We start from the raw sequence: 27823 nt of genomic DNA, 5'->3' as shown, positions 1-27823 counted from the left end.
TTGTAAGGTTGTGGTGTTGGTTTAGTTGTTCTGATAAGCATTTGGGGTAAAAAGAAACTCAGTGGCAGATAAGAATGGTGAGCATTCATAGCTGAACCATATGGCTATTCATTTTTTCCTTTTAGGCAGATGTGTTCTCCTATGGTATAATTCTGTGTGAGATAATAGCAAGAATACAGGCAGATCCAGACTATCTCCCTCGCACAGAGGTAAGTTGCTACCTTTATACGTTTGGTGGGAGGTGATAAATATGCTGTGATAATGGCTGGCCTTTAGAATTTATAGCACTGCTGCCAAAGATGTGATGCGTATGATGTTACATTAAAAAGAGCTTGTAAAAGGCTTTTTTTCTTTTGTGCTGTTATTGGAAGAAGTTCCAGTGAAGACATTTCAACATACAGACTTTATAGAGCTACAGTCATTATTGGAAATCCTTTCAGAAACTCCAGACCTGCCCCTAACTGGCTGAACGTTGAGGGTGTTGGAGTGACCTTTTGTAGTGATAGCTCACATCAACTTCTTCCCAGTTTACAAACCGAGCACTTCTGGAACGTTGCATCCTTGAAGTAGCCCTGCCTTGTGATGTTAGCAGGAGCTAAAATAAGTTCATCCTTATTTTCACATGCTGTGCTAAGCATTGTCCATCTAAATTAAAATGAGCTAATTGAAGGAGATACTTCTATTTTCTTCACTTGCCTTTTGGCTTAGTCCCATCTGCAAGGCAGCTTTTTGCCTTCCATAGACGTTCTCTGAATTGTTTACCCACCTCCAGTTCTGAAAATGCTTATGTCTTCAACAATGGTGTATAAGAGACCCTTTTGTTCATCTGCCCTTCAGACCTTCTCAGAGAAGTGCTTCTGAAGAACTGCCTAACTTGGATCACCAGCCTAGTAGCACCATCCACTGAAAAAATGTTTTAATTGGTGAATTTTCGATACTGTGAATTTTCTGGTTTTATAGAAGGCTGTTAATTTACACTGAAAATCACCATGGTGAAACATCATAGTATAGGATATCGCTTCCAGATCCACATGGGGCAACATTTCAGTGAACTGCAGATGAATCCAGGAAGAAAGTTAGGCTTTGAAGTCAGCTCATTCTCTTACAGGTATCTTATATCAAATAATCCCCACTGGGAATGTTGCAGTTCAGAGTGTGCATGAAGTTTTCTCAGAATTCTCTGAGTCTACTCAGAGATGGTGTTCATAATGACTCCTGATAACCCAATGAAGGGGACCCCCTGAAAAGAGGATGCCTTGGGCCAGATGGCAGTCCTGATTTATGTCAGCTCTCCGTGCTGTGTTCTTGTTTGTACAGAATTTTGGATTAGATTACGATGCCTTCCAGCACATGGTGGGAGACTGTCCCCCTGACTTCCTCCAGCTGGCCTTCAACTGCTGTAATGTGAGTATCTCGAAGGGGAGAGGCCCAAAATGGAGTTTCCTAAATCCCTCTGACTTTCTAAGATTGTGCTTAAGGGGTTTACAAGACAGATTTGCCTATGAAAGCAGCGTACGTATATAACACAATGTCCCTGACAGTCTTTATACCCTTTTCTTTCCCCTTGCAAGAGGGTCTGACTCGTGCTTTTGCTGTTCTATGTTCTGTCATACCAAACAAACAGGTCTGGCACACTGAACAGCTTCTTGCAGGCTGCTCAGGCTGATCGTAACCAGTTGTGTGTTATTGACACTGGCTGGCCATCGGGCTGACAAACTCCAGCTGTTATTGTGCACAGGCCTACTGAGCTGTGAAGAAAGAATTTTGGGTTGCACTCATAAACAGAGAGGACAAAATGGGGACAGGCAAACAAAGAACAGGCTCTAAATTACTGGGAAGTTTTTCTGCTGCTTTATAAAAAGAGAGATAACCCCCCAAATGTCTAGCCTGTGTTCCAAAAAAATCTCCAAGCTTGGACCCAGTAAGGTAATGTCCAGTCTAGAGCAAATTTTCTGCTGGTTATTGGAGTAATGTTGTGATAGTGCTGAATACCTTCATGACTCCTCAGCATGAAAATTACAGGGAAGTACATCTCTTTGTGTGGATTATTTTGTAACAGATGTTACTGTTCCTTTGAAGTAAGAGAACATGAGCTTCCACTAAATTCAGCTGAAGCTGGGAATGTCCAGTTGTCTCACCTGAAGTTGAGACACCTTCTAGAATGTTTATTGCACAAAACTCTGCTCAGGACTCAGGGAGGTGGTGGAGTCTCCTTCTCTGGAGATGTTCAAGACCTGCCTGGATGCCTACCTGTGTGACCTGCTGTAGGGAACCTGCTTTGGCAGGGGGGTTGGACTCGATGGTCTCTGGAGGTCCCTTCCAACCCCTACAATTCTGTGATTCTGTGACTCCAAAACCAGGCTTTATTGGAACTAATAATAGCACTGTGTCCTAGTGAGTGTTTGCAAGAAAACTCTCAGAGCAGGTTTTTTTTTTAATTTCTGTTGCTGTTTTTCAGACTTTGTTTTTATGTCAGTGCTGCTGCTGAGAGAAGCAGTCCCCACTATCCATGATTTTAATGATTATTTTTGTCCCAAGCTCTCTTTTTACATGCATTAGTACACATGTGCATACTGAAGTGGCAAGTGGAGTAAGGCTGAGAACGTGTATTGTGGAAGAGCATAAATTAATGTTGAACATGTTTGTGGAACTTGCTCTGAACCAATTGCTTCACCCCTCTAATTTCACCTTAGTACAGTGGAGCTTATTTCACCAGGACAGTGGGATGCCTGACTCATGTTTCTAAAGTGCTGTGACTATGTAAGCAGTAAAGGGCTTAGGTAGAAGTGGAGTTTAATTGTGGAAATCTGAACTCCCAATTGTATTCCCCAGAAATCTTATAGCATCCAACACACAATCCAAAGCAGTTTTCCACCACAGATGAAATCCAGAGTGCAACTGTACTAATGAAGAAAAGAGGAATGAGTCCTACGTTCTCATGAGAAAAGGGACTTTCTCCTACTGATTATCATCCAATGTTATCTCCTTCTTAATAAATGTCCCTTGCCCTGGAAATGACAGTCTTGTGATCAAGACATTAGTATGCTAATTTCAGTGTGGGACATACTGTAACTCACTTTCCACTTGCCTAGAGGAAGGAAAAGGTGGCAAATAAATAAGGCTTACATCTTATATTTTCTGAAGCATGTTGTGTTCCAGTAACAGGTGATCTGTGTGATAATTTGCTCTTAGATAAAGATATTTGTATAGATTTTCATTATTTACTAGGTGAACAATTAGTGTAACCTGATAAGCTGAGCTAATGTGGAAAGTCTTGGAGCAAGGAAACACATTTTAGGGCAACCTAGGAAAACCAGTGAAAATAGATGTGTGTGAGTAGTGAGTTCTTTAAAACTTTAGAGTTCTTTGGAGTTCTTTAATTTGCTGATAAAGAGTGTTTTTTAGAAGAAGAATATGCAAGGAAGTCTGAAACTTATGGCTCCTCCAGCAACTGTAAGCCTACTTGCATGAATCCTGCAAGAATGTGCAGAAGGCTTACCAGCATGAGCTAAGCTCTGGAGAACTGCAGCCGTGAGGAAGAACCTTCTAGTCCATTTGATCAGCAGCTGAGTGCTTGGAATGGAAAAGGCAAATTTGCTTTGAGTCACTTTTCCATTGCTGTTGCTGTTCGGATCTTCCCTCGCACTATTAAAATAGAGACCTGTTCTTTCTTTCTGCAGCTTGCAGAAACTGTCTAATCTTTCCAAAGATTAGACAAATCTACATTTGTCAGAGTAAAGAATATATGCTTTAGTGTTTTCTCTTGCCCTACCTTTTCAGTGAAACTGGGAAAGCAGGAAATGATGGGTTTTTATGCCAGGCATTTCCATCTGCTGCATTAGGACAACTTCATTTCTATTTTTGAGTTCCTCAAAGCAAGTGTGATTTTTGTTGTTGCTGTTTTGTTTATCAGTGTGTCTGTAAATTTTCAGCCCTTCACCCCGTGTTACTAGAAGGTCTTCTGTCATTGCCAGTCATACCAGTTCTTTTCAGAAAGATCCATCTCATAGGGACCTGCAAGGTAGTATCAGGGAGGTTTCTGGGGTTTCTTGCTTACAAAGCATCACTGTTTCCTTGACTAGCAGTGATGTCTGAGCTTGTCCACTCTGAAAAAGCCTTTAGAGGGCTGGAGGCAAGAATCGGGTCAAGTGGAATCTCTTTAATAGTGTAATGAGGTTAACTCTAAACGGCCGAATTAGACAGTGCTACCTACTGTATTTAACCATCTAAAATAAATAAATACATAATACATGGGAAAACTTAGTAACAAACAAAACCCCTCTCATAAGCCCTGAATCTAACAGGTTGCCACCTTTTCTTTTTCAACTGTCTCCATCATAGAATGATAGAAAGTTTTCATCTTGATAGTTCTGTGAGAAGCGTAATAGACATGGACTAGAACAGAGCACTGCTTTTCCTCTTGCTTTATTTAGTGGGTTTTTTGAAATGACAGCACACTCCTAAAAACAGTCTTGAATTTCCCCAGTTCCTTCAAGTTATTCTTCTCCCTGTCAACTCCGTAGATAGAATAGCATGGATGAGCCCACATGAAACAATCTGATTTCTGTGCGTTCACAGATGGATCCGAAGTTGCGTCCTTCATTTGCTGATATTGTCAAAACACTGGAGGAGATTTTAAACCGCCTGAGAAACGAGGACTCTGAGAGAGACAGAAAGTTTCTGAATCTTGACAACAACGAAAGAAAACCCAAAGGTAAATGTCTGCATTTGCACAAAGATTGCTGCAGGCTAATAGCAAAGGAGTGCAGCGTTTTGTATTTTGAGGACTATGATTTCAGATGTGTGGCATTATGTACATGTTGTGAGTTGTTTTACCCAAAGTCTGAAAATGATTCTGGAACAGTGGTGCACACTGTGCGCTGAGGAGTGTCCTTTGGGAAAGAGCAGCTATTTCTTAAGATTCATCAAAAGGCTGTGCCCACAAGCTCTTGGAGGGGAACAGGTTCATTTGGGAACGTAAGCTGCTGAAAGTACATTAAAATTCATAAATTTTGCTTTATCTCTGCTACTCTTAGTGCATATATACGCAGTTTCTTTGATGTACATGTAATGCTTGGGAGCTACTTAGATTTCTGCAGGAAGAAGAGCAGAGAAGATGCAAGAGTATTACAAAGTAGTTTAGAGCTGGGGAAGCCAATTTTGTTGGGAATGCTGGCCTTGAAGGGCTTTCTCTAAAGCTGTCTAGTGCCACCTGGTGTGGGGAGCAAACTGCAAGCAATTCTTGTGGTAGATGTTCTGACTTAGATTTCTTCTATATTAGCAGATTTTGGTGTTGGCAACTTTGAAGTATAGTAAAAATATGTATGTGTGTATTTTATGTGTGTGTGTGTATAAACTGTGTATATATATATTAAAATAACCTTTGTATGTGAAATCGCGTGGAGCACATAACTGTGATAATTCTCTCCTATGTGGGAGGCATCTGAGAGACATAAGTTAAAAAGGAAAAATGCTCTTTCAATTTCCTGGCATTCTTTCTCTAGAGCACATCTTAATTTTGCATCTTTCTGGAGAAGTGCTATGTGCAGTTCTTCAACTTAACTTCAAGGCACATGCAGTGTGAACTATGGTAATATTTAAAGGGAAGAGAAGAAATCCATATGTCCTTGTTCTGAAAACTGTCACGAGATTGTTTCCTGATATTCTCTCTTGTTCTTGCTCTACCACAGCTTTTCAGAGGCACCTTGAGAGCTGGTGGCAGCTACGTGTTCCAAACACTCAAGAAGTTAGCATTTTTTTTCCTAAAGAACTACAATTTTCCTATCCTATTCTAGTGATAAAGCTTTTGTTTTCATTTATTTGTGTATGTTTGTGCATTCAAATAAATATGCACACTTAAAAAAAACAAAAAACAAACAACAACAACAAAAAAAACAACAACAAACAAACATAAAATTAAACTCCTACTCAGTAGAGTTAAAGATCTATATCCTTAGATTCTATACTGGACAACGTAACCAAAGCTGGAATGGAATTATTAAAGTCTCCATTCAGGGTGAAAATGTGCTTACAGTTCCTTTTGTACTTGTTCTCTTCTATGGTCGGCATCATCAAGAGATCTTGGGCAACCTCTGCTGGAAGCCAGGATGGTAAATGTAAAAGCATGCAAATCGTTCTCCAAGATCACTCTGTTCTTTCTACTGTGTCAGTATAACAGCAATGAGGAGGTTTGAAGGAGCCCAAAAATACATAGAAGAGTGCAAAAATTTCTTCCTTCCTATCAGATTTTTTATAATTTCCTTTTCTTTTTTATTTTTCTGAAGACAATATTGTCTTACCAAATCAGCATCCCCCATAATATGAGTAGCAAATTTAAAGATAAAGTAATACAGAAGCAGTACAGTTTCACTGCCTACGGAAGTGAGATGACACTGACTGTGTTTGCATTTGCACAGTTCTTCAAGATGACTTTTAATTACTCTGAGGTATGAGTAAAGAGGAGAGAATATTTAAAATACAGTTTTGACTGCCTTTGCGTGTAAAAGGTGCTGTGGACAGGGCTGCTAATCTCCTAGTTTGAAGTCAATACTGCACCAGCAAGAAGAGTAGTGTGACCTTGTGTGCATGCGGGAACTTGTATGTAACCAGCAAAAGTGTTTGTAGGTACTTTGGAAACTCAGAAATGCGCCTTTTTCTTTGCATTATGAAGACTCTGTGAGTGAGCAAACGTTCAAGCATACAGCTCCTTTAAGCTAAGGGTATTTCTTTTCTTCCACTCAGGGTCAATTGAAAAAGGACCAGGAGTAAAGCGTTTGAGTTCCCTGGATGATAAGATTCCACCCAAGTCACCCCGTCCACGTCGCAATATCTGGTTGTCACGTAGCCAGTCAGATATCTTCTCTCGCAAGCCTTCCAGGAAGATCAATGTGCAGGACCCCTACTACACACCAAACAAAGGACTGGGCCGGAAAGTGAATCCCTTCAGTGCCCGGGAGGACCTCAAGGGTGGAAAGATAAAATTCTTTGACATGCCAAGCAAGTCCGTGATCTCTCTTGTGTTTGACTTGCATTCTCCAGAGACAGGTGGTTGCCTGAAAGCCAGCCAGTCCCAATTCCGGCAGGCATATAGCACAGACTGGCAGGAATTTTCCCTCCTTCCTGGGAGGAGATGCAGATCACTTCCAGTCTCTCCTGAATTGGCACACAAAGAATATGGCCTGTTTAGTGGACTGTCTTCAACCATCAGTAGATGTGATCCAGCCCAGCTAAGTGCAGAGGTTCGGCAAAAGCTCCTGAGTAGCAGTAAATATGGTGTGTCGGAGATTCCCCCCTTTCAAGCCAAGCCTCACAGGCCAGAATTTCTTTCTGTACCAGGACAAGAGGAGGATATGGACTGTTCGGATGGGCCAGTGTTCCAGGAGGAAAATGGATTTTACTCTGAGAAGACATGTGAGAATCCAGCACGTAATCAACCATTAGTGCTGGCCCAGTCTGAGCCATTATCTTACAAAGGGCTCCTAGTTGAGAATTCATTGAACTCTGAGGAAAACTCCTCACAGGTGTTTGCTGGTTGTCTCCCTTCTGAAGAGATGGAGGTGGAAGACAACCTGCTGAAAAATACACTGCTGGAGTCTACAAAGCCTCTGTTCAGCGTCCATCCTTCCACGGAGCTGAGGACAGATGCACGGCCATTCAGGGAGCACGATGGGGACAGCACTGCCCCGTTGTCTCAGACGTCCTCCAACATCTCAGCAAGTGGCAGCACACAGCCAACTTGTGACATATGAAGAGAGGACTCAGATGGAGCATGTCCTCGAGAGAGCCATTGTTCCCAGTCACTTAAACTCTGCTCTTCAGTAGCGCTGCGTTTTGTGCTCCAAAGAGATCCAGCAAATGGTGAAAATGGGCTGTCAAACAGGTAGCTGTGGACAGCATCTGAAGAGACTAATGATTTTAACTATTTTCAAGCTATGCTTATTTCCTCCCTTGATTTGCTTTAGGAGGGGAAACTACTCCAGCCAGAATTTCCATGTGAGCCCCATACTTTATAGAGGTAGTATCCAGAAGTAGGCACCACGCAAACAGTTTGACTTGGATTCCAGCATGGAGCATTTTGAGGCCTTAAGTTCAGGTTGAGTGGAAAGAGCGACACGCAGGTTTTCCCTCTTCCTCTGACTGACCAGCTGCTCTGAACTGCTGCAGATTTTGCATTAGCATTCTGCAGGCAGTGTTATGTGAATCAGAGCCTCTGTTCCAGAAATGGGCACAGATCTTTCAGAGCTGCGTTAAGCAGATAGCAATGCTTTCTTGTCCCAGAGCTGCTGTGAATGCTGTTACAGCATTAAACAAGCTCTTCTTTCAAAAGCAGCAAAAACAAAACCCCTGATGTTGGTTGCAGTCTGTGGGCGGAGTCACATGATAAGTACTTTCCAGTTAACAAGAGGAATCTGTGCCCTGGTGTTTCATTTTGCCCTGGGATTTGTTAGTGATGTGTAACGCATTAGTATGGGGAAGCAAGATGCAGTGAGCACCACTTTCTTTCTTGCACAGCTCTTAATGTACCTCGACCCAGATGTGGGAGGAAGGTTTGCCCAGGGAGCAAAAATGGAGCCAGATTCCAGGCACTGTCATTTCTGGCCTTTTTGAGGAGCTGCCAGTTGTACTAAGCTTTTGGGCTCTCCTCTTTTAAGGTACCATAATCTATTTCTGCAGAATAGTTAAATATAAATTCTAGATGAACAGCTATCACTGTGGTAGGAAGGTTGCGTTCAGACCCCTCTCTAGCAGGACATCCATCTCATTGGTGCCACTGCACTAATGTAGTAGTAATGACTTGTGAAAAAGCAGACTGTTGGATGGGGGACAAGAATCCCCTGTTCCAGAGAAGCCACCAGCAGTGTTGCAGCAACGTGAGAGCTTTTGGGTAAGGATAGATAGAAACTCACAGATGGGCTTTTGAGTTGTCAAACTGAAGAAGAGTAATTTATCCTCTTTTTTTTTTTTTTTTAATTCTACAGAAAGAAGCTGTTATCTCCTTTGGTTTCTCCTGTCACTCCTGAATAGGATTTTTTTTAATGTTTTTCTTCATTCTACCAACAGATAGATGTAAAAGAAGCAGCAGCATCTGCTTTAAAGCTGCTTGCTGGAACCAGCATCAGAGATCCCCAGTCTGGGATGTGATGTAGGGGATTCTTGTTCGGTGGTGATACTTGTGCAACAATCCTGCCCTTTCTACTGTTGTTGTACAGTTACGTGGTTTTTTTGGTTTGATTTTTGTATTTTTAACCTATATTATCATTCCTATCTGAGGTATGCATTGTGTGCTCACTGAGCAGGTGATGCAGGAGCTGTGGGGGATTTGGAGTCCAGGATTTCATCCAGGTAGTCTGTTATTTCTGCTCTTGTGCAAAGATGGAAAATGTAAGCTGGTACTCCCTGATGAAAGCAAGGTTTTCTTACTCTTCTCCCATCTCAAGGAAAAGATGAAGGAGAAAGCTTATGTCTTTCTGTGTGTTTGTTTTCTTGGCTGAGTTACTCAGCTTTTCAGAGGTGTAGGTAACTATTCTGCTGTAACTGTGACTTTGTCTTGTGAAATAAGTCTCAGCCCAAGCAGCAGTTATCTCTTTGCAATGGCTGCAGATAATTAAATGAGAAACACAATATCTTTGACTTCTTTGCACAGTTCATGCTGTGTTACACAGCTATTAGTTTGAAAAAGGCCCATCCTGACCAAGATTGCCCTTTTTGGCCCACACCTCTCTGCCCGTCAAAGGTGCTGATCTGTAGAGTAGCTTGTGTTGGGTGTCCTGTTTTCTGTGCTGGTGTCTGCAGTGTGCTGAGCAGCTGGAAGGGCTGGCACTGCATTGTGTCAATTCCTTTGAGGACAGGGAACCAGTCAACAGAACTCCACTGCCTGCCTGTCTGGTGCCTGCTTTTTTTTTTTTCCCAACCCCTCATATATATATTTTTTTCTTTTATCAAACTGTAATCTTTCAGGAGAGAAATCATCAGCACCAGCTTCTGTTGTCGCAAGATGCATTTAGGTGTGTGACTTCAGACAAACAAGCAATAATAAGGAATAGTTTATTTTGGATCACCAGGCTGCAAGGAAGCTGTCCCGCAGCCTCAGCAGCATAGGTGTGTGCCTCTGGCTGCTGTGTGACTTGTGTTGCCCTGCTTGTCAGCACTGACACCTCGTGAAGCCTGTAGCCTCTCTGACAGACTGCAAAATCTGTGTAGTCTGGTATGGGATATCTCTAAGAACCCATCACAGTGACCTCGAGTGTTCTCTCACACCACTGGCTCTTAAATGTTTCCCTACCCTCAGTGGCTTTTACGAAGCAGCATGGTTAAAATTTGATTTTCTTAAATGTCTACTCTTTGCACAGCCAGCTGACATGCACGGGGCACATCTATCAACTCTGCTAGCTCTTTGTTCTGAGATGGAGATGTTGGGAAGGAAAATACCAAGGAATAACAACTCAGGCCTTCCCTGCATTCTTGGTGCGCGCGGGGAAAAAGGATGACGTGCATGTGAACTGGAGTAAAAGGCTGTCTTAAAATAGCTAAGTGCTTGCTGAAACCCTGCGTTTCCAAGGGTTTGGGTGCAGTTGGCACACACTGTCTTATCCCTTTGGTTGTGCAAAGCTGAATCTAGGTTGCACCTAGCAAATACTCCTAGGTTTTCTGCCCATCTGAGGGCACTTTTCTAGTGGGGGCCATTTTCTGACGGCTACTGATGAACGTGAATCTGAATATGCAGTCAGCAAACTCCTTGTTTTTATAGTGATGTGACAAAGTTTTTTCTTGTGACTGGATTTTATCATGGTTTTTGACTTTCTTGGAGGAGCAATTGCTCTTTTAAAAGACTTTCTACACGTTGCTAGGTTCCCTAAAGAGATCAAAGATGTTTTTAATTCACTTTAAATCTTTCTGTGTTGAGTTCATTGAAATGTCTGTTATAAGCTATTTTTGTTGTGGTTGCAGGTTGATAAAATGCAACTAAGAGAATGCATGTGAATTGCTGCCCCTCAAAAGCAGTGCAGACAAGGGGCTTTAGTAGACTTACACTTGCTGGAAAAGCATCAATGTATTGTGTAACAGAACATTGGTATTTTTTGCCAGTACAACTAAAGACACTTGAATAATTCCTGTTTGCACTTAATGCTATTGTTTATATTGCATGTCACTACATTTCTATGCAAAACAAATAACCCTTTTTTTGGGAGGAGGGGCAGCCAGATATTTGATTAAGTAAGTTTAAAGATCTTTGCAAGATGATCTATTTTCATATTTATGAAGGAGTTTTACGTCTTAATATTTTGCAGACTGTAAATAGCTCAACTTGTAATTAAAGGCTTAGGAGGAAGTTTGTAGCCTGTGTATAATAGTAAGTTAACACTGCCAGAAAAGAAAAATCTTTGCAAAACAGTTTTTCTAATATTGTGGATATTTATGAATATGTAAAGAAAGCACGTCTTGTTTTTATGTTGATTGACCTTTGGACTTTGTTTGAGCTGTAGAAATGGTGTATGTTTTATTGGAACTGCAATAAGAAGTAACCAAAGATGAATCCAGTTAAATATTTTCATAATTTTTTCTTGGTCAGGTTTTGTAAACTTTCCCAACTTGCTTTCAAAATAAAATTAAAATCAAGGGTTGAGTCTTGTGATTAAGATGACAACTTTGGGTTAAAAAAAAAGAAAAAGCTGATTAAAACACACACTTGAGCTATGGATGATATTGACCCGTCTTGAGATCACACCTTTATTACTTGGTGCTGAGTTATAAATAAGGAAAACTGCCATCCTTATTTGGTCTTATTTCTCCCCTGCATCTTGTTGAAATGCTAGGCTGTTCAATTCATGACTCAATGCCTTTTTTTCTGCTCTGCCTTACAGCATTCAGAAGAGCAGGCATAACTTGTGACTAACAAGGCAAGATGCTTTTGATAGCACTCAGCCTGCAGGGAGCTTGCCATTGTGACTGCTGTGATCTAGCTCTGCAAAGTAGCTTCAGGAAGCACAGGAAGCAATGCACCAGGATTTAAAAGAACCACACCTGGCTGCAAGTCCCATTGATTTTTCCCTTATTTAGAAGTTTACAGACCTGCTATAGCTTGGTTCTACATGCAGTTACCCTTCACTAGAATCTGCTAGCCCAGCATCTTTCTCCTTTTTTAACTACAGGAGCAAAGGCTTAAGTTGTAACCAAAATTAAGGTGAAGTACAAAAATAAGGCAGGACAACTCTCTCAAGGAGGGATGTGTTCAGTGCCTTATTTTAAAACAAAAAGACACTCTTGTCCCCCTTCAAGTTCTTTAGAAAGACAGGAAGTAATTAGAGTCATAAGGAATTTCCCTGCCAGCAATGATTGAGAGACTAACACTTGATTGAACGTTAATCATAGCGTATGCTGAAGAAACAGCCTGCTTCTGCTGAGCATGTTTCTGTAAGGCAGGTTTGACCTTTTTCATTTTGGAAAAGATCTGTCCCCTCTTAAACCAATAGGGTAAGTGGCAGCAGGTAGTAAGGCTCTGTATATGGTAAGGATAAAGACATGAGGAGGAGGAGGACGTGGCCTCTGTCTCCTCTTGTGTTTAATCAAAGAATTACCCTATTCATCACTTTCAAGAAGAGACACCCATGCTAAAGCAGCTGTTATGTGGTCTTTCTAGAAATACAAACCTGGTCTGTTTTTTGTTTTTTATTTCAAAACACTGTCAGGTTAGAGCACTCAACAGAACTTGCTGCCCTGCATGCAGTTGGAGAAGTGCATGTTTCCCCCCTCCAACCTTACCCATGCTTTCAGTCCAGCTAAGAAACACCAGAAGGAACTCCAACTGAGAGCAATTTAATTGGTCAGAGGTTAAAATGGAGGACAAGAAACTTGTTCCCCTTTAATAACTGTGGGGGAAAAACACCCAGTTCAGTGAGGAGTCTCGTAGCTCTATCCAGTGGCCCAGACCAACTTCATCTTCTGGTTGTGAGCTGTGGAAGACTTAGAAAACGAGCTTTTCACTATCTGCAGTGGCACTGATTTCCCACTGAGGTACAGCTTATTATGACAGTCCGGACACCATGGCTCTGCATCAGTGCCTGTGCTTTTTCGTTTCTTAAGCATCCACACGTAAGCCATGATATAGCCAGTCATGAAGGCATCAAAGCCAGCTCGGTGGGTTCCCACTTGTGAACATGGCCCCTGGGATGCATTTTGCTTTCTGGCAGCACATGCTGCTTCAGTCTCAGGGATGTCTGGGTGACTGGGGGAGACCATTCCAGCGAGGACCTCTGACTTCCCTTCCACTTGGTCACTGCCATGGGTATTTCCCTTGGCAGAAGGGCTCACTGCAGCAGTTTCTTCAGTGCTCTTCAGATCCTCTTCCTGCCTTCCACCATGTGTACTGGTGTCTGAGCTGCCCTCTGGTTCCATAGCAGTGGAGTTTTCCTCCTCTAGTGGCCTGCCATCAGTGTCATAGCAGCTCTGTTTTCGTGGTGGTTCCTCTTCCCCATTCTGAATTAGCTCCATTTCTTTCCCTGAGCTTTCCTGTTCTAATGTCTTTTCAGGTTCTTCTGCATTTTTCCGACGCTTCCGCCTGTGTTTCCGTTTCTTCACTTTCTCACAAAGCTTATCATCCTCATCAATTATGAGGTCAATGTTATGAGACTGTGGACACTTCACTCCATGTGGACACCAGCCATAGGCCTAGGGAGAAAAAGAGAAGTCTGTAACCATGAGCCTCCCAGTTAGAGCAGCCCATCACTGCAACTCGGAGCAGAGTTAATTATTGCCCTCAACTGAGGGCTTGTGTGAGGCTGTAGCTGGAGCACTGTGTCCAGTTGTGGCACCAGACCACAGGAAAGGCATTGACAAACTGCACTGAGTGCAGAAGTGAGCTGACGAAATATAGTGCATGCAGTGCAAGGCTAAGGAAGTCTTTGGGTTTGTTCCCACCTGGAACAGACGAGCCTAAAGGCACAGGGCAGAGCTAATAGCTGGACTCCAGCTACCTACAGCAGAGGTTATGGAAAAAAATGGAGCCAAACACTTTTTGAGAAGAGTGCAGGTGAAATGTTAATGGGAAATTCTGACTAAACATCCAAGGGGGTATTTTTCACAATGAGTGCTCAACCACTGGAATCGGGGCCCGAGGGGATTTTGCAGTCATTGTCCTTGGTCATACTCAAAAGTCACCAACCAAGGCTCTGAGTAACTCTGAGTTGGTGGTTTGCTGAGAAAGTTCCTGATGTTTTCCTAACGGATGTTGTTCTGTGAAAATAATGTGCAGCATCATCTAGAAGAACTCCTTTTCTGAAATTCACATGAAGCATGTCAAACCAGCTGGGATCAGGCTCCTTGATAACCTCTGTAGCAGTGCCAGAACTTGAGATGCTGTGGATCACACCACACTACGATTCCAGGAGCTGCAGACAGGTAATATTTTCTATATCTAATTGAGCTACAGGGGAGGAAAGAGGAAGCACTTCTTGCTTAGAAGACAAACCAAGGACGCTTAGAACTTAAAGCCCTTCCAAGAAAGCAATAAAAAAGCCTAGCCAAGACAGCAATGTATATTGTTAATACACACTAGTTCTCTTTTAGGGCTATATTATCTGTTCTTTGAACCTTGGCCTCAAATGCAAACTGTGAAATGTGCTACCTCAGAGCAGAGCATGTTGTTGCCTTTTCAGTTTCAAAGTCACCTGAAGCTTGAAAGTCTTCCCTGTATTGTGAAGCAAACAAATAGCACCTGGGAGGTTCCTTCCTTCTACTTCCTGCTCTGCCCATGTGTGGCTTTTGCCGTGGGGCCAGGTAGGAAGCAGGGATTCGTGTTACTTACCGAGAATTTCTCACATACAGGCACCTTATTTGCCTCTCCCTCGCTGTGGCTTGCTTCTTCCAGAGAGCAGTGGCGATAGTCGATGTAGCGTGACATGTTGGCAGGGTAGTTGCAGAACTCCACAGAGATGTGCTGGCTGCTGGAGTCCTTCAGCTTGCTGTTCTCTCGCTTGCTGGAACACACAAGAGGATGCAGTTACTGTGGTTAATTCGCCAAAAGCACCCAGCACAGAGCTGGTACAAACATGCTGCTTTGAGCCAACTCTCAGCTCCTCTCATTTCTTGTTCTTGAGCTTCAGTTTAGCTTCAGTTTAACAGCCTGCTGCAAAGACGGTGCAGGGAATAGAACTTTAAGAAGCAATTGTTTTTATGCTGATTTAAGTGTTGGTTTCTTGTATGCCTAAATACAGGCAGAGACAGCAGTGTGTTTTGTGATGTTATGGAAGAAAGAGACACGCAGTGCCCTTCATATTTAACACCAAGCTAAGATGTGTGTTAGTTCTGATAATACTACTGGACAAAGAGGAAATGCCTGAGGTGAGGTGTCATTGTGTACCTAGCAACCACCACCCAGACAGAGCAAACCTGGGCAATGCAGACAACAAAGAAATGCTTTCTATCTCAAGAAGAAGCAAGAACTGTTTTGTCCCAACTGCTTCAGAAGACAATATAACTAGAACTGTGGGTTCAAACATTAGGTCAGTTAAAAGTATCCTCATCCTGTCAGAATAAAATATTCTCATGCCTGAGAACAGCCAGCCATCTTGAACATTTTCAGGCATATCAAAATAGGATTTATTGATGTAAAACAGTCACTAAAAATACCATTTCTGCACAGAGTGTGACTTCAGCTTAATAGATTCAGGTGGCCATATCACTGCCTGGGTCTTGTTTAGATTGTGCAGCAAGAGCAGAATCAGAAGCCAGACTGACACAGCTGCTGAAAGACACCCTCGAGGTGCTGAGGACAGGAAGCAAGACAGGAGGCCGAGGAACAAGAGCACAACCTTCAGCTGGGAGTTACTGCTGGGCAAGCAAGGGTCATATGTGTGGAGCTGGTCAGCATCTGGATGTGCACCCACTCTTCAACTGCATCATCCCTTACAAAGCTGTCACAGCTGGCAGATTCTGCAGGTACAGCCCTGCTCTCAAGCCAGCACGTATTCCTGCTTGTATCCCTGTGGCAGTGCTGGACCATAACCATGCAGTGAATCAATTTCCAGTTAAATGACGTTAAACTGCTGCCAGCAGAAGACAAATCTTTCTGCTGCTGCCCTCTGTACAGAGCAAATTACAAGATGCACCCTTACCTACCCAGCCTACAATTGGGAGGCAATAAACACCCTTTTCAGCACTGGAACAATACAAAGACCTACGTCCTGTGTCTGGAAAGAGAAACCAAACTGACTCCCTTGTCTTTTTGTCCCAGAGCTTTAAATAGCAGTGTGCCACTCACCATTTCTTGTAAGCATATTCCAAATAGGATGCAACAAAGCGGGTCTCAAACTCTGAAGCATATTTAGTGTCATATATTCCTGCTGGGAACATTTCTGAGAGATCAGAGGTGAAGGTGCCAAGACTGTCTGGGAGATGAGCATAGAAGCACTGGTACAAGAAGACAAGATCAATCAGGCCGTTATGGAGGATGAGAGGCTTCTTTGCTCGTATGAGTTCCAGGAAAAAAGTCCGAACGCTCTGGATCTGGCTCTCATTGCCCTAAAAGAAGAATTAGTCACCAAGTCTTAACACACTGAGGACTTCTGGTGCAATGGCAAGTCAGAGCTTGTTACAGCAGAACACCACATAGAACTATGCTGTGCTCTGACTAAGGAAATGCGCACGTAGTTGGAGAAGCAGCTGCAACAAGTGATGAAAAACAACAGGGAGGAGAAAGGGCTGTGCTGCACTCCTGTTCCCACGTAGCAGCTGGGAGCCGGAGGCTGCAGGGGAGCGCAGCTCATAGCAGAGCAAGCTGCAATGAATGAGGGCATCAGCCCTGGAGCATGAATTCACAGGCAGGACGAGGGAGTGACTCTGTACCTTGTCGTTGCCCTTGTGGTAGGGGATCCCCTGGGAGTACTGCTTATTGAAGTCAAAGCCGTGCTGCACCAGGAACTGCACCGACTGCGGCTCGACGACGTAATCCTCCGTGCAGAGCAGCGTCAGGTTGTAGATCTGGCAGAGGAACGTGTTCTCGGACTGCGGAACAAGATCACAACTGGGCCCTCAGAGCCGGGGATGACAGGAACCGGGCCGAGCCCTGGGGAGCTGCCGTTACCTTCTCCGGGAGTTGTTTGAAGCAAGCGACACCGAGAGACAGGACTGAGCGCGTCCGGGCAGCGTTGCAGACGGCTTTGTAGCGCTCGTCGATGCACCTACCGGAGACACAACCGCTGAGGCGTCCCGAGTTCGCGGAACCGACCCCCCTCCGCGCTCTCCACAACGACAACCGGAGGGCGGGGACCCGGCACCCCACCCGCCCGTCAACCTGCGGGCACTCACGGGCTCAGCAGCGCCTTCCTGGTCCCCAGGCCGCTCAGCTCCTGCGGGAAAACGACGCTCAGCGGCGCGGCCCGGCCGCGCAGCCGCTTACTGCAACCCCCGCCGCGCCCATCTCACCGTGTCCACGGCGATGAAGGTGGCGGTGCGCAGCGCCAGCACCATGGAGGGCCACAGCTCCGTGAAGTTGTCGCTCTGCACGTCCACCACCGGCACCTGTCCCCGCGCCATGGCCGCGGCTCCCCCACGCGCCGCCCCGGGGCCTTCCTCACCGGGCTGCCCACGCGCCCGCCCGCTTCCACCGCGCACCCCGCTCGGCCCCGAGCTCCGCACTGGCGGCCTGCGGAGGCGGCCTCGAAATCTGGTAGCTTATTACGTTTTTTTCTGCTGCTCGAAGCCCGGTTTCTGATGGAATTTCCATTTTTAAGCCAACGGGCGTTTAGCGAGGGCGGCTCCTCCGGGGCCTTGATGCCGCCGCTGTGACTGGCGGGAGAACGGGCGGGGAAAACTGGTTGGCTCCGTTGCGCGGCCAGGACCCGCCCTTTCCCGGGCTCACCCGAAGGGAGGGGCGAACGCGCTGCCCTCACACCGCGCTGCGATTGGCTCAAGCGTGGAAGGCGGGTCCGCGCCGCTCGCTCTGATTTGTCCCCTAGAAGCGACGGGGCGGGGCGCGGGAAGGGAAAGGAAGCATTTTCCCGGGAAAAGTGCGCGTGTGTCCCGCGGCTCCCAGCCATGAGCCGCCTGCGAGCGGCGGCCGCCCGGGGGCTGAGGCGGCGGGGAAGCGGCAGCGCGGCCCCGACTGGGGAGAGCAGCAGGAAGGGCGCGTCGCTCCGTGAAGGTGCGGGCGGGCGGGGAACGCGTCAGGCCGGGCCTGGGTAGCCCCGCGGCCCCAGCTGGGACTCGACCCCCGTTCCGCTCTCCCGACAGGGGCTCCCGCTCGACCACATGCGCTGCATCTCTTCGGCGACCCCGTCGAGATCGATGCCCTACGTGGCCGCCTGCTCACCTGGTATGACAAAAGCCGGCGGGACCTTCCTTGGAGGGCGCTGGTAAGGGCAGCGTGAACCATTTTATGTTGTATGCGGGTCTCCTTGCAGCAAATGCTGTGCTCCCTTGTCTCTCACAGTCCACTTCGTTCCTTTTCAGGCTGCAGTTGAGCCGGATGCCGATAGGCGGGCGTATGCAGGTGAGGAACAGGGGTGGCTGTATCCCATGTTTTGCTGCCTGACATGGGGTACAACGTAGCCTAGTGAAGGCTGTGGCTTTAGTGCTGTTCCTGTAAACAGCTGTTTGGACCCCTGGTGGCGTCTGAGAGGCAACTTTGGGCCTGAGAGAGGTCCTCTGGGGATGTAGATGGGGAGGGGGGCTGCTGGGTTGGGTGCTGCTGCAGTTCTTGGAATCAGCACCATGGTGACTGGGGCACATGCTGGGAGAAGTGATGTTGGCACCTCTGCACTGATCCCTCTGTGCTCCCGGTAGTGTGGGTGTCTGAGATCATGCTTCAGCAGACGCAAGTGGCCACGGTGATTGACTACTACAACCGCTGGATGCAGGTGACTGTTCCTCATGCAGTCCTCCCAAACCTCCTGCTTTGGAGGCTCTACTCTCTGCCTGTGGCAGACTCCCATCTGCAGCACTTGGCTGTCCTCATCCTGAACTTGTCACTTCCCTCTTGTAGAAGTGGCCAACACTGCAAGCACTGGCAGCAGCATCGCTGGAGGTGAGCACTGTGGTGCCGAGTGCAGCCCTCACTGCTCTCCCCACATCCCCCTAATGCTGCATCTCATGGGGCAGGAGGTGAATGAGCTGTGGGCAGGACTCGGCTACTACTCACGAGGAAAGCGCCTGCAGGAGGCAGCAAAGAAGGTGCTGAAGGCATTTCCTAAGCAATCTGTGCCCCGTGGGTGGCTGCTGGTTCATGCCTGCTCTGCCTTACTGGAGCTGAGCTCGTTGCACAGGGCCATGGAGGCTGGGCACCCTCCTTATCACATGTACAGATTGTGTCTGCTCAGCTGATGTTGGCTGCCCTGTTGCAGGTGGTGTTGGAGCTGGCCGGCCGCATGCCCAGGACAGCTGAAGACCTGCAGAGGCTGCTGCCAGGAGTGGGTCGATACACAGCGGGAGCCATTGCTTCCATCTCATTCGGACAGGTGACAGCTGTCCAGAGGGAACGTAACTCCTGTTATTGCTGTCTCCCTGCCCCTTACCTGCACTTCACAGTTTGCTGATCCCTACTCCTACTTCAGGCTACCGGTGTCGTGGATGGGAATGTGATCCGCGTGCTGTGCCGCCTGCGGTGCATCGGTGCTGACACCAGCAGCCTGGCTGTCATTGACTGCCTCTGGTGAGGAGAGCTGTGCTGATGGCGGCTGTGGTTGTGTGTTGGTGGCTGAGGGCAGGATCGTTTAGGAGCCATGGGGAGCTGAGCTGAAGGGAAGATGCTGGAGGAGCAGGAGCGTTAGGGACTCATGTGGGGGTCAGGGGCTCAGGAAGTCACGGGGTTCCTGCACGCAGAACCCCACGTCACTCACAGTCATCTCTCCTAGGAACATGGCCAACACCCTGGTGGATAGGAGCCGCCCGGGGGATTTCAACCAAGCTCTGATGGAGCTGGGGGCAACTGTATGCACACCCAAATCCCCACTGTGTGGGGAGTGCCCAGTGAAGGAGCACTGCCATGCCTGGCGTAGGGTAAGAATGGCCCCCAAAACCATCCCTTGACAGTCTGTGAGTGGCAGAGGCCTCTAGCTGTCCCTGTAAGGGTGACAGAAGGTTCCCCACACCTCCTCTGAAGCATCAAGCAAGACTTGGCTGAATACTGAGTCCTGCATTCTTATCTGGTGCCAGCCCTGGGGAGTCACTGTACGTGGAGATGGGGTTGGACATGCTGTTATCCCATATAGGTGGAGAAGGACCTGGCCTCTGCCTCTCAGAAGCTGTTTGGAAAGACCACCCTGGTGCCTGATGTTGAGGACTGTGGTGAGCGCCTGGGTTGGTTGCTGTAGCAGCTCTGCATTTGCATTTGGGCTGTGCTTTGACTGTTGCATTGATGTTTACAGGGACTGGGGACTGTCTGTTGTGCCTTCCTGCTGCCGAGCTGTGGGACAGCAGCTTGGGGGTCACCAACTTCCCCCGCAAAGCAGCAAAGAAGCAGCCACGAGTGGAGCGGACAGCCACGTGTGTGCTGGAGCGGAGGGGCCACCTTGGGGCCCCCGAGTACTTCATTGTGCAGAGACCCAGCTCAGGTACAGGGCCAGGCGGGAGCAGGGCACTGGCAGTGAATGGTGCTGGGATGGAGTTGTGGGATGGCACTTTCTCCTGGGGTGCAGAAAAGAGCCTCCTGGGCTGTGATGGGCCTCTGCACCCCCAGTTCACACCCTGTTTTGCCCTCTCACAGGGCTCCTGGCTGGGCTCTGGGAGTTCCCTAGCTTCCCACTGGCTCTGGGCCTGCAGGAGGAGCAGCAGAAGGAGGTGCTGGCTGACCACCTGCAGGCATGGACAAGGCAGCCTGTGCAGACAGAGAGTTTGTGCTTCGTTGGAGAAGTGAGCGTGGGGCCAGGCACTGTGTGCTGTGCTATGGGGCATGCAACACAGAGGAAGGATCCCCATTCCCTGATGTCTCAAGCCCTCCCTGCGTGCTGCTTATCATATTCTTGTCCCCTCACAGGTTGTCCACATCTTCTCTCACATTCACCAGACATATGTGGTCTACTCTCTGTGCCTGGATGGGGATGTGGTCCTGGACGCTGCCTCATCCCCATCCCGCTGGGTGACAGAGGAGGAATTCCGTGCCTCGGCTGTGTCCACTGCCATGAAGAAGGTACCGGGGGGACCTGGGATGTTCCATTCTCTTCATGAGGTGCTGAGTGTGCCCCTGGCATCCCCCTAGCTGCTGTGGGGCAGTCCCAGCTTGGGGATGAGTCCCATCTGTTTCTGAGCACTCTCATGCTTTCTTTAGGTGCTGAAGGCACGGGAGACTCAGCGTGGGGTGCAGAGCGGCCGTGCCAAGGTGGGCCATGCAGCAGTGTGTGCAGGGCTGCCCTGTGCTGTGCTGGAGCACAAGGACTTGGGGCTGTGCTGGGAACTCCCCAGCCTGGAGCAGGGAGATATGCCTGGCCAGCTCCGTCCGTGGTTCCCCTAATGTTAGCCCCGTCTCCCCCCACCGTTGATGCCTCAGAGGTGTCCCTGGGCACCTTTGCGGCTTGGCTCAGCTGCAGCATCTGTCCTGCAGGGCTCCAAACGGAAGCGGGAGTCAAAGCTGGGGGCAGCAGGCAGCGCCCCCACAGGGATTCAGCTCTCCCTGCGCGCCTTCCTCCGGGCACAGAGCGCTCCGTGATCAAACCTTTGGCAGCTGACACCAGTCCTGTGCTGTGGTGAGTCCTGTGTGGGGCAGCTGCAGGTCTCCCCGTGCCCCTGTAGCGATCACTGCACTTTCTTCCAGCCCCACAGCCATCAGCACATCACCACCTTCCCCAGTGCACCTGTGGATACGTGCTGTACAAGGGGCCGGTGCAATGCTGGATGTGACCCAGAGCTGGGCTCACTCCCCTGCCCTGGCCATGGGGTTTCTCTGGCAAGAAGCAAGCAAGAAGGATGTGGCCACGTTCCCATCATTCACACATGCCTGAGCATGGGCCAGCAGCCAGTGACTGTGGTGCTGTTGTACCCTCACATCCATATTCCCATAGCCCTTTTTATGTTTCTTTTTGCTGAATGTGAGCCATGTTTTTTGTAATAAATCTCCTAAGGGCCTCTTTTTTTTAATTATTATCTTTTTTCTTGAAGTGACTCTGCCTCCATTGCAGCACAGCACTAAGCTGGGGCTGCCAGTGGTTGAACATGAGGATGGCCAGCAGGTTGCTTGTGCCTGGACTGGGAAAGCAATGCAGTGGTCTCTGTGTTACTGCACCCATGCATATGGCTCAGTGCTAACAGCAGGTGCCAGCCCTGCTATCAGAGATGCCCTATAGCCTTGGGGTGCTCTGAAGGGTAGGTGGCCCCAGCCTAGGCGATGATCCACCCTGGGCAGTGGCAGTGGAAAGGGTCCGTTTGTCCTCACCCTGGCAAATCTTAAGCAGGAGGAGAAAAAATCCCACATCAGTTATTCCAGGTTAATTCTTTAATTTAGGTGATGAAGGAGCAGCCACTTGCCCTGTGGTGCTTTGGATGATGTCTGCTGGTAAGCAGCCGTGTCCATAGTGTCCTCCTTGTCCCCCACAATGAGGTTGTGGCAGTGCCAGCTGTGTCCTCAGCCGTATGCTGCAGGCACAACTTTCATTAGATTGAGGTGAAATTGAGGCAGAAGGTCCTTCACCTCTGGTTAAGGGGGAGAAATCCCTCTCCATTTCCCCTGGGGGCTGCTCAGAGCTCCCAGAACCTATCTCTGAGCACGGTGCTGCAGCATTGGAGTGTGTCTGGGTTGAGTGCCTTGGACCGTGTTGCTCAGAGCCATGCCATGGCTATCGGTTGGTATTTCTGCAGTGTACTGCCCCAGGGTTGGGACAGAGAGAAGGGACGCTGCCGGCCTCTACTGCCTCTGGTCCATGTAGACCTGCACAGCTTTCCACAGCGCCCGTATGTTGCCTTCTCCAAAGCCAGGAGCTCCGTGTCGCTCTATGAGCTCCAGGAAGAAAGTCTCCTCGGAGAAGAGGGGATGGGTAAAGATCTGCATCAAGTAACTCTGCGCAGGGCTTACCCCAGCACTGCTGCCCAGCTGCCTGTTGTCCCCATGCACGGCGGTGTCCAGCAGGATGCCCAGCTCTGCCAGCGTGCAGGGATCCTGCCCGGCACCCCGCACCTCCTTTTCCTTGCCCCCCTGACTGTAATAGGCAGCAGGGGGGGTGAAGAACCGCACGCCCGCCCTCTGCAGGGCTCTGGTGGCTGACACGATGTCAGGCGTGCGCAGACCCACGTGCTGAATGCCGGCCCCGCCGTGCTGCTCCAGGAAGGTGTCCACCTGGTTCGGGACGGATTCAGACAGCGACTCAGCAAGGACGAGCTTGCAGCCAGAACCCTGGGAGCTCTGCAGGGCGCGGAGGAGCATGCCGGCCCCGTGCCCACCCAGCACAAAGCCCTGCGCTGGCTGCTGCCGCGGGCTCAGCAAGAAGTGCCGAAAGCCGAAGCAGTGCTGGTACCACTCTAGAGCTGCCTGCGTGCCGCCCCGCGGGCACACGTAGGTGATGTGGTCGAAGTGGGAGATCTCCACACCGTCCCCAGGGGGTGCTCCCTGTATAGGCTGGAAGCCGGGCAGGAAGGGCCCCCGGTAGCGGGAGCGGTCCAGCAGCGTGTGGCTGACATTGCCCACGGCGGAGCTCACCACGCTGTAGGTGATGGAGCCGCGCTCATCTCTCACCTCAGTTGGGGGCACTGGCAGGATGCAACCCCGGCTCTGCAGCTGCGTGCACAGCCTTGGCACATCATCCACCTCCAGGCAGACGTTGGAGGCCGTGCCCAGGGTGGGACGGGGGTCCACGTCGTAGAGGAAATCGCGGTTGGAGATGCCGGCCGGCGCCAGGCGCTCGTTGAGGAGGAAGACGGCAGCGCCGCGGCGCAGCGCCAGCTGCCTCACACGCGGTGTCTCCCGCACGGCCACGGGCTGGAAGCGGAAAGCGGTAGCCAGGTCCTGTGCGCAGCCCTGCCCGTAGGGCACGTGGAGGGACAGGAAGCACGGGCGGCTCAGCGAGGCGGCCATGGCCGGGCATCCTGTAGGGGAGACAGTGAGGTCAAGGGAGAGCTCGCTGTCTGCGGGAAGGAGCTGTGTCCCCATTCTGCGCAGACCCCAGTGCGTGCACTCAAACGCGTGTTTTAAATCAGTGTCTCTGAGACGCTTTCCGGCTGCAATGGGCTGCCCGAGCACATTGCCATCCCCGTAACCCTTTGGGGCTCACTTTGCTTCCCTGCCCCTTAACACAACCCTCAGCCTTGGGTGCAGCCCAGCATGCTCCCGTACTGTCTTCGAGGTGATTTTTGCAACAGGGATGGGCGATCCTGCATGCATCGGGCAGACTGGGGAGCACGGGGCGGCTCTGCATCCGAAATGGTCCCGCACTGCCCCGCTGCCCGCCAGCGGTGACCGCAGTAACCCCCGCCGAGGCCAGCGCAGAGCCCCCGCAGCGGCACGGGGCCGTGCTGACCTCGTCCTAAAGCCACGCGGGGTGACAGGCAGGGAGCGCTGCGGGGATGGCAGCCCCCAGCCCCGGGATGACCCCCCCTCTCCGCTCCTACCGCCTCTCCCCGGCTTACCGGGCTCCGCGCACGCCGAGCGCAGGGCACGCCGGGCCGGGCCCGCCCCGGGCAGCGCTGGAGGCGGTGCGGAGCGGCGCGGCGGGCGGGACCGCTCGGCTGTACCTCCCCCCGGCCCCGCGGTGCCCCGGCAGCCCGTTACCCCCTGCCCTTGTTTGGGGCCCCGTTCCGGCCCCGTTCTCGATGTCCTGTTCCCACACTGCTGTCCCCGCTCTGTTTATGGCTGCTGCCCTTCCTCGGCTTATCATGTTTTTGTACAGATCCCCGAGGCGATAAACTGCTCAAATATTTGTGGAGATGTCCGTGTGGGGCCAATGTAGTGTTTTGGGGGGGAAGGTCCCCCGGCTCTTTAGGCCATCGCAGCCCATCGGTGCGGGGCTGGGCAGGAGGACGAGGGACCCTGGTGGCCCCGGGTGCAAAACGTGGCACTGCACAGCTGGGTGGCACCCCAGGATGCAGGGCAAGGATTTTGGGGATGCCGTGGTCACAGATGGGAGAGCCAGACCCTTGGCACTGCTACCCACCCCTGCCTGGCTTGATGTGGCTGCAGGGCTGTGTGCCCAGCTCTTCTCCGAGCACCAGGCACCGCTTTGTCCCAGCACAGCTCGGAGCCTCAATGGGGACAGAGGCGGCCTTGTTGCTGTCCCCAGGCAGGCGGTGGTGAATGGGGAGCGCTTCTCCTCCTCCTCCTCCTGGGCGGAGAGAGTGGTCAGCAGATAAAAGGGAGGCAGGGGCCAGCTGGGTGCTGCCCGGAGCAGAGCAGGGTCCGGCCGGAGGACAGCAGTGAGGAGTGCGGTATTGAGGGCTCTTTCTCGTGGGGGATAGGGCTGGCTTTGGGGTCATCCTTCCTACCAGCTCACCGACGGGTTGTTCCCCTGCCCTGTGTCCCCCCTGCCCATTGAATTTGCAGGGAGGGGGCACTCCGTGGGGTGGGAAGGGCTGTGGGGCGGTGGGACGAAAGGGGCATTGGGTGGACCCTGGGGGTATCGGGGCTAAGGGTCTGCACACCCCAAAGCTCTTGGTAGGACAAGAGAACCTTCAAGGTGGCCTCAAGGTTAAACCGTCCCTGCCCCTGTGGCCACGGTGACAGGGCTCCCAAAACCAACCTGGGGTTCTGGGGTCAGCAATGCAGCGTGGGTCCCTGGGGGAGGCAGGGCATGGGGGCACTGACCTCCATCCCCTGCAGCTCACCCCCAGTGCCGGGATGGGGCCGCTGCTGCTGGCGCTGGCCTCCTGCCTGGGGCTGGCCGTGGCCTCCGAGGGGGCCGCTGACGGCAGCCGTCTGTGCCGCGAGGCCCCGGCGTGGCGGATCAACGGCTCCAGCCCCATGGAGGGCACGGCGGGGCAGGTGACGGTGGTGGCCCTGCTGAAGGCCAGCTGACACTTCTGCCTGCAGCAGGCCCGCAGGTGAGGCCTGCCCCGCTCCGCCCCACCGCCATCTTGGGCCACGGCACGGCGGCCACACTCAGTGCGTCCTTCCCCACAGCCTCGGGGCCCTGCGGGAGCGGCTGGGGCAGCAGGGCGTGAGCGATGTCCGCTATATGATCGTCAACGAGCAGGCCCCGCTGTCCCGCGCCATGTTCGGGGAGCTGCAGCGCCATGCCCCACCGGGTGTCCCCGTCTTCCAGCAGCAGCCACACGAGCCCGATGTGTGGCAGCTGCTGGGGGGTGACAAAGATGACTTCCTCGTCTACGACCGGTGAGCTCCTGTCCCTGGGGTGGATGCTGGCAGGTGGTGTGGCGCCGGGAGGGCTCTCTGTTGGGAGGGCGACGTGGGGTTGAGGCAGCCGGCCGCCCCTGCAGCCCGTCCTCGCTCTGCCCTAGCTGCGGCCGCCTGGCCTTCCACATCCAGCTGCCCTACAGCTTCCTGCACCTGCCCTACGTAGAGTCTGCCATCCGCTTCACCCACCGCAAGGACTTCTGTGGGAACTGCTCCCTCTACACCAACAGCACCCAGGAGGTACGGGGCTGCAGGGGCCGTGGGTTGGGCTCTGCATCACTTGGCTTCGTGCTGGGACTGTGACGTCCCTGCCAAGGGTCCTGGTGGATAGCCATAACACACCAGTCCTTGTGTTGTTTTTCCTAGGCCAACAGTACCACGGAGGTCCCTACGACCCTGACCCCGCTTCCCAAACAGGAGGAGGAGTCTGAGACCCCCACCCACCACCAACCCAACCGTCTCCATCCTCACCACCACGCGGTTGGCAGCAGGACAGCCCCAGAGCCCAGCAGGGACCACAGACCTGCCCACACTCACCACCACCATGGAGCCCGTGGCCAACTCCATCCCAAGGGGCAGACGCCAGAGGGGCACGATCCCTAATCTGGGCAGAACCCATAGCGTGCACACCATGCTGGCTCACTTCTCAGAGGCATCAAAAGGCTTGCTTTGTGCTGCTGGCCACAAGCAGTGTTGGTATGCAGCCCCCTCCACGTGGGTCATGCTTCCACCCAGTGTCCAGGGATGAAAATCCCCCTCTGGCACCCAGAGGTGCTGACCTTTTGGCCCTAAGAGTCAGTTCTACCCCTTCTTCCTCTGCTGCTGCCTCTCTGCGCTCAATGATGCCCGTGGTGCAAACCAGGATTTCCTTGGTCACCGCAGGCTGACACCGCACAGAGCAGCGGGGCAGAGATTGAAGGGGCAGAGCTGGGACCCATGGGTGAGCCTGGAGAAGGGGAGTGCTGACGGGGGTCGTCGCTCCCTGCGTCCCAACCTTCCCACCCTGTGCACGGGTATGTGCAGTGGTGGTGGGTGGCCGCAAGATGGTGGCCGTGTCCCCTCTCAGAAAACAGGGGCTGCCTTCAGAGCCCGCAGCCCTAGGAGGAGGATGTGGGTGGGGGTCATGGGGTGAATTGGACGTCCAGATGATGAATAAAGCCTCTGTGAAGTGAACCCTACCTGCCCTGGCCTTTGGGATGTCCTTTCCCCAAGAGGGTGGAGGTCTGTGGGGCTTCCTACCAGCACAAGAATCATAGAATCAACAATGCTGGAATCCAGTCCACCTGCCCACCTACCACCAACATTTCCACACTAAGCCATGTCCCTTAGTACAACACCTGCTTTGGGACTTAGGAAGGGGTTTGGGGTTCTACACGGGCCCCATAAAGCAGCGCCCAGTGGAGATTTGCATTCCCCCAGCCCTGCACCTTGCCCCCCGCCTGCCCCAGCCCCACAGCCCATCCAATCCTGCACAGCTCTGCACAGAACCACCACCTGTCCACTCCCCCTCTGCCTGAGCTAGGAGCAAAGGGATGGCTTGTCCACTGACGTGGCACCATGTGG

General features: G+C 50.5%; 5 protein-coding genes across 6 annotated transcripts in view; 3 read left to right on the top strand and 2 right to left on the bottom strand.

The window, feature by feature from the left end:
• The window catches only part of TESK2 (testis associated actin remodelling kinase 2), a 68252-nt gene extending 56634 nt beyond the window's left edge, over positions 1 to 11618 (top strand). For both annotated transcript variants that reach the window (XM_042873536.1, XM_042873537.1), the window contains exons 8-11: positions 126 to 209; positions 1318 to 1404; positions 4579 to 4714; positions 6742 to 11618. In XM_042873536.1, the coding sequence (XP_042729470.1) occupies positions 126 to 209; positions 1318 to 1404; positions 4579 to 4714; positions 6742 to 7748 (1314 nt within the window). In that variant the 3' untranslated portion in view covers positions 7749 to 11618. The remainder of the gene's footprint in view (positions 1 to 125; positions 210 to 1317; positions 1405 to 4578; positions 4715 to 6741) is intronic.
• A 1033-nt stretch (positions 11619 to 12651) lies between these two features.
• Positions 12652 to 17536, bottom strand: TOE1 (target of EGR1, exonuclease). The gene is made up of 7 exons (XM_042873538.1): positions 17419 to 17536; positions 17302 to 17342; positions 17078 to 17174; positions 16840 to 16998; positions 16256 to 16515; positions 14801 to 14972; positions 12652 to 13665 (listed from the first exon to the last, which is right to left on the bottom strand). Exons 1-7 carry the CDS (start codon positions 17527 to 17529, stop codon positions 12910 to 12912), a joined length of 1596 nt encoding a protein of 531 aa, XP_042729472.1. The 5' UTR covers positions 17530 to 17536; the 3' UTR covers positions 12652 to 12909.
• A 494-nt stretch (positions 17537 to 18030) lies between these two features.
• Positions 18031 to 22062, top strand: MUTYH (mutY DNA glycosylase). The gene is made up of 15 exons (XM_042873632.1): positions 18031 to 18136; positions 18226 to 18347; positions 18445 to 18484; positions 18778 to 18851; positions 18977 to 19018; positions 19093 to 19164; positions 19335 to 19448; positions 19545 to 19642; positions 19845 to 19989; positions 20202 to 20277; positions 20358 to 20543; positions 20696 to 20841; positions 20966 to 21118; positions 21257 to 21307; positions 21530 to 22062. The coding sequence occupies exons 1-15, from the start codon at positions 18031 to 18033 to the stop codon at positions 21632 to 21634; spliced, it is 1530 nt and encodes a 509-aa protein (XP_042729566.1). The 3' UTR covers positions 21635 to 22062.
• A 337-nt stretch (positions 22063 to 22399) lies between these two features.
• Positions 22400 to 24560, bottom strand: HPDL (4-hydroxyphenylpyruvate dioxygenase like). Its single transcript, XM_042873885.1, has 2 exons — positions 24541 to 24560; positions 22400 to 24000 (listed from the first exon to the last, which is right to left on the bottom strand). Exon 2 carries the CDS (start codon positions 23987 to 23989, stop codon positions 22826 to 22828), a length of 1164 nt encoding a protein of 387 aa, XP_042729819.1. The 5' UTR covers positions 23990 to 24000; positions 24541 to 24560; the 3' UTR covers positions 22400 to 22825.
• A 687-nt stretch (positions 24561 to 25247) lies between these two features.
• Positions 25248 to 27438, top strand: LOC122181334 (selenoprotein Pb-like). Its single transcript, XM_042873770.1, has 5 exons — positions 25248 to 25335; positions 25727 to 25947; positions 26027 to 26239; positions 26365 to 26500; positions 26627 to 27438. The coding sequence occupies exons 2-5, from the start codon at positions 25745 to 25747 to the stop codon at positions 26861 to 26863; spliced, it is 789 nt and encodes a 262-aa protein (XP_042729704.1). The 5' UTR covers positions 25248 to 25335; positions 25727 to 25744; the 3' UTR covers positions 26864 to 27438.
• Positions 27439 to 27823: the final 385 nt, after the last annotated feature.

The sequence above is a fragment of the Lagopus leucura genome, unplaced genomic scaffold, assembly GCF_019238085.1.
Source record: "Lagopus leucura isolate 7727_CA_CO unplaced genomic scaffold, USGS_WTPT01 Super-Scaffold_100009, whole genome shotgun sequence".
Lineage (NCBI taxonomy): Eukaryota > Metazoa > Chordata > Aves > Galliformes > Phasianidae > Lagopus > Lagopus leucura.
The sequence above is the reverse complement of the archived record's forward strand: the minus strand, read 5'-3'. Positions and strand labels throughout refer to the sequence as shown.

Excerpts from the sequence above, each read along its gene's own strand:
- HPDL (XM_042873885.1), bottom strand. The coding sequence starts at position 23,989 with ATGGCCGCCTCGCTGAGCCGCCCGTGCTTCCTGTCCCTCCACGTGCCC.
- TOE1 (XM_042873538.1), bottom strand. The coding sequence starts at position 17,529 with ATGGCGCGGGGACAGGTGCCGGTGGTGGACGTGCAGAGCGACAACTTC. Across the intron at positions 17,343-17,418 it reads CCTTCATCGCCGTGGACACG|GAGCTGAGCGGCCTGGGGAC; the intron begins GTGAGATGGGCG and ends GTTTTCCCGCAG. Across the intron at positions 17,175-17,301 it reads AGGAAGGCGCTGCTGAGCCC|GTGCATCGACGAGCGCTACA; the intron begins GTGAGTGCCCGC and ends TGTCTCCGGTAG.
- MUTYH (XM_042873632.1), top strand. The coding sequence starts at position 18,031 with ATGAGCCGCCTGCGAGCGGCGGCCGCCCGGGGGCTGAGGCGGCGGGGA. Across the intron at positions 21,119-21,256 it reads TGTCCACTGCCATGAAGAAG|GTGCTGAAGGCACGGGAGAC; the intron begins GTACCGGGGGGA and ends TGCTTTCTTTAG. Across the intron at positions 21,308-21,529 it reads TGCAGAGCGGCCGTGCCAAG|GGCTCCAAACGGAAGCGGGA; the intron begins GTGGGCCATGCA and ends TCTGTCCTGCAG.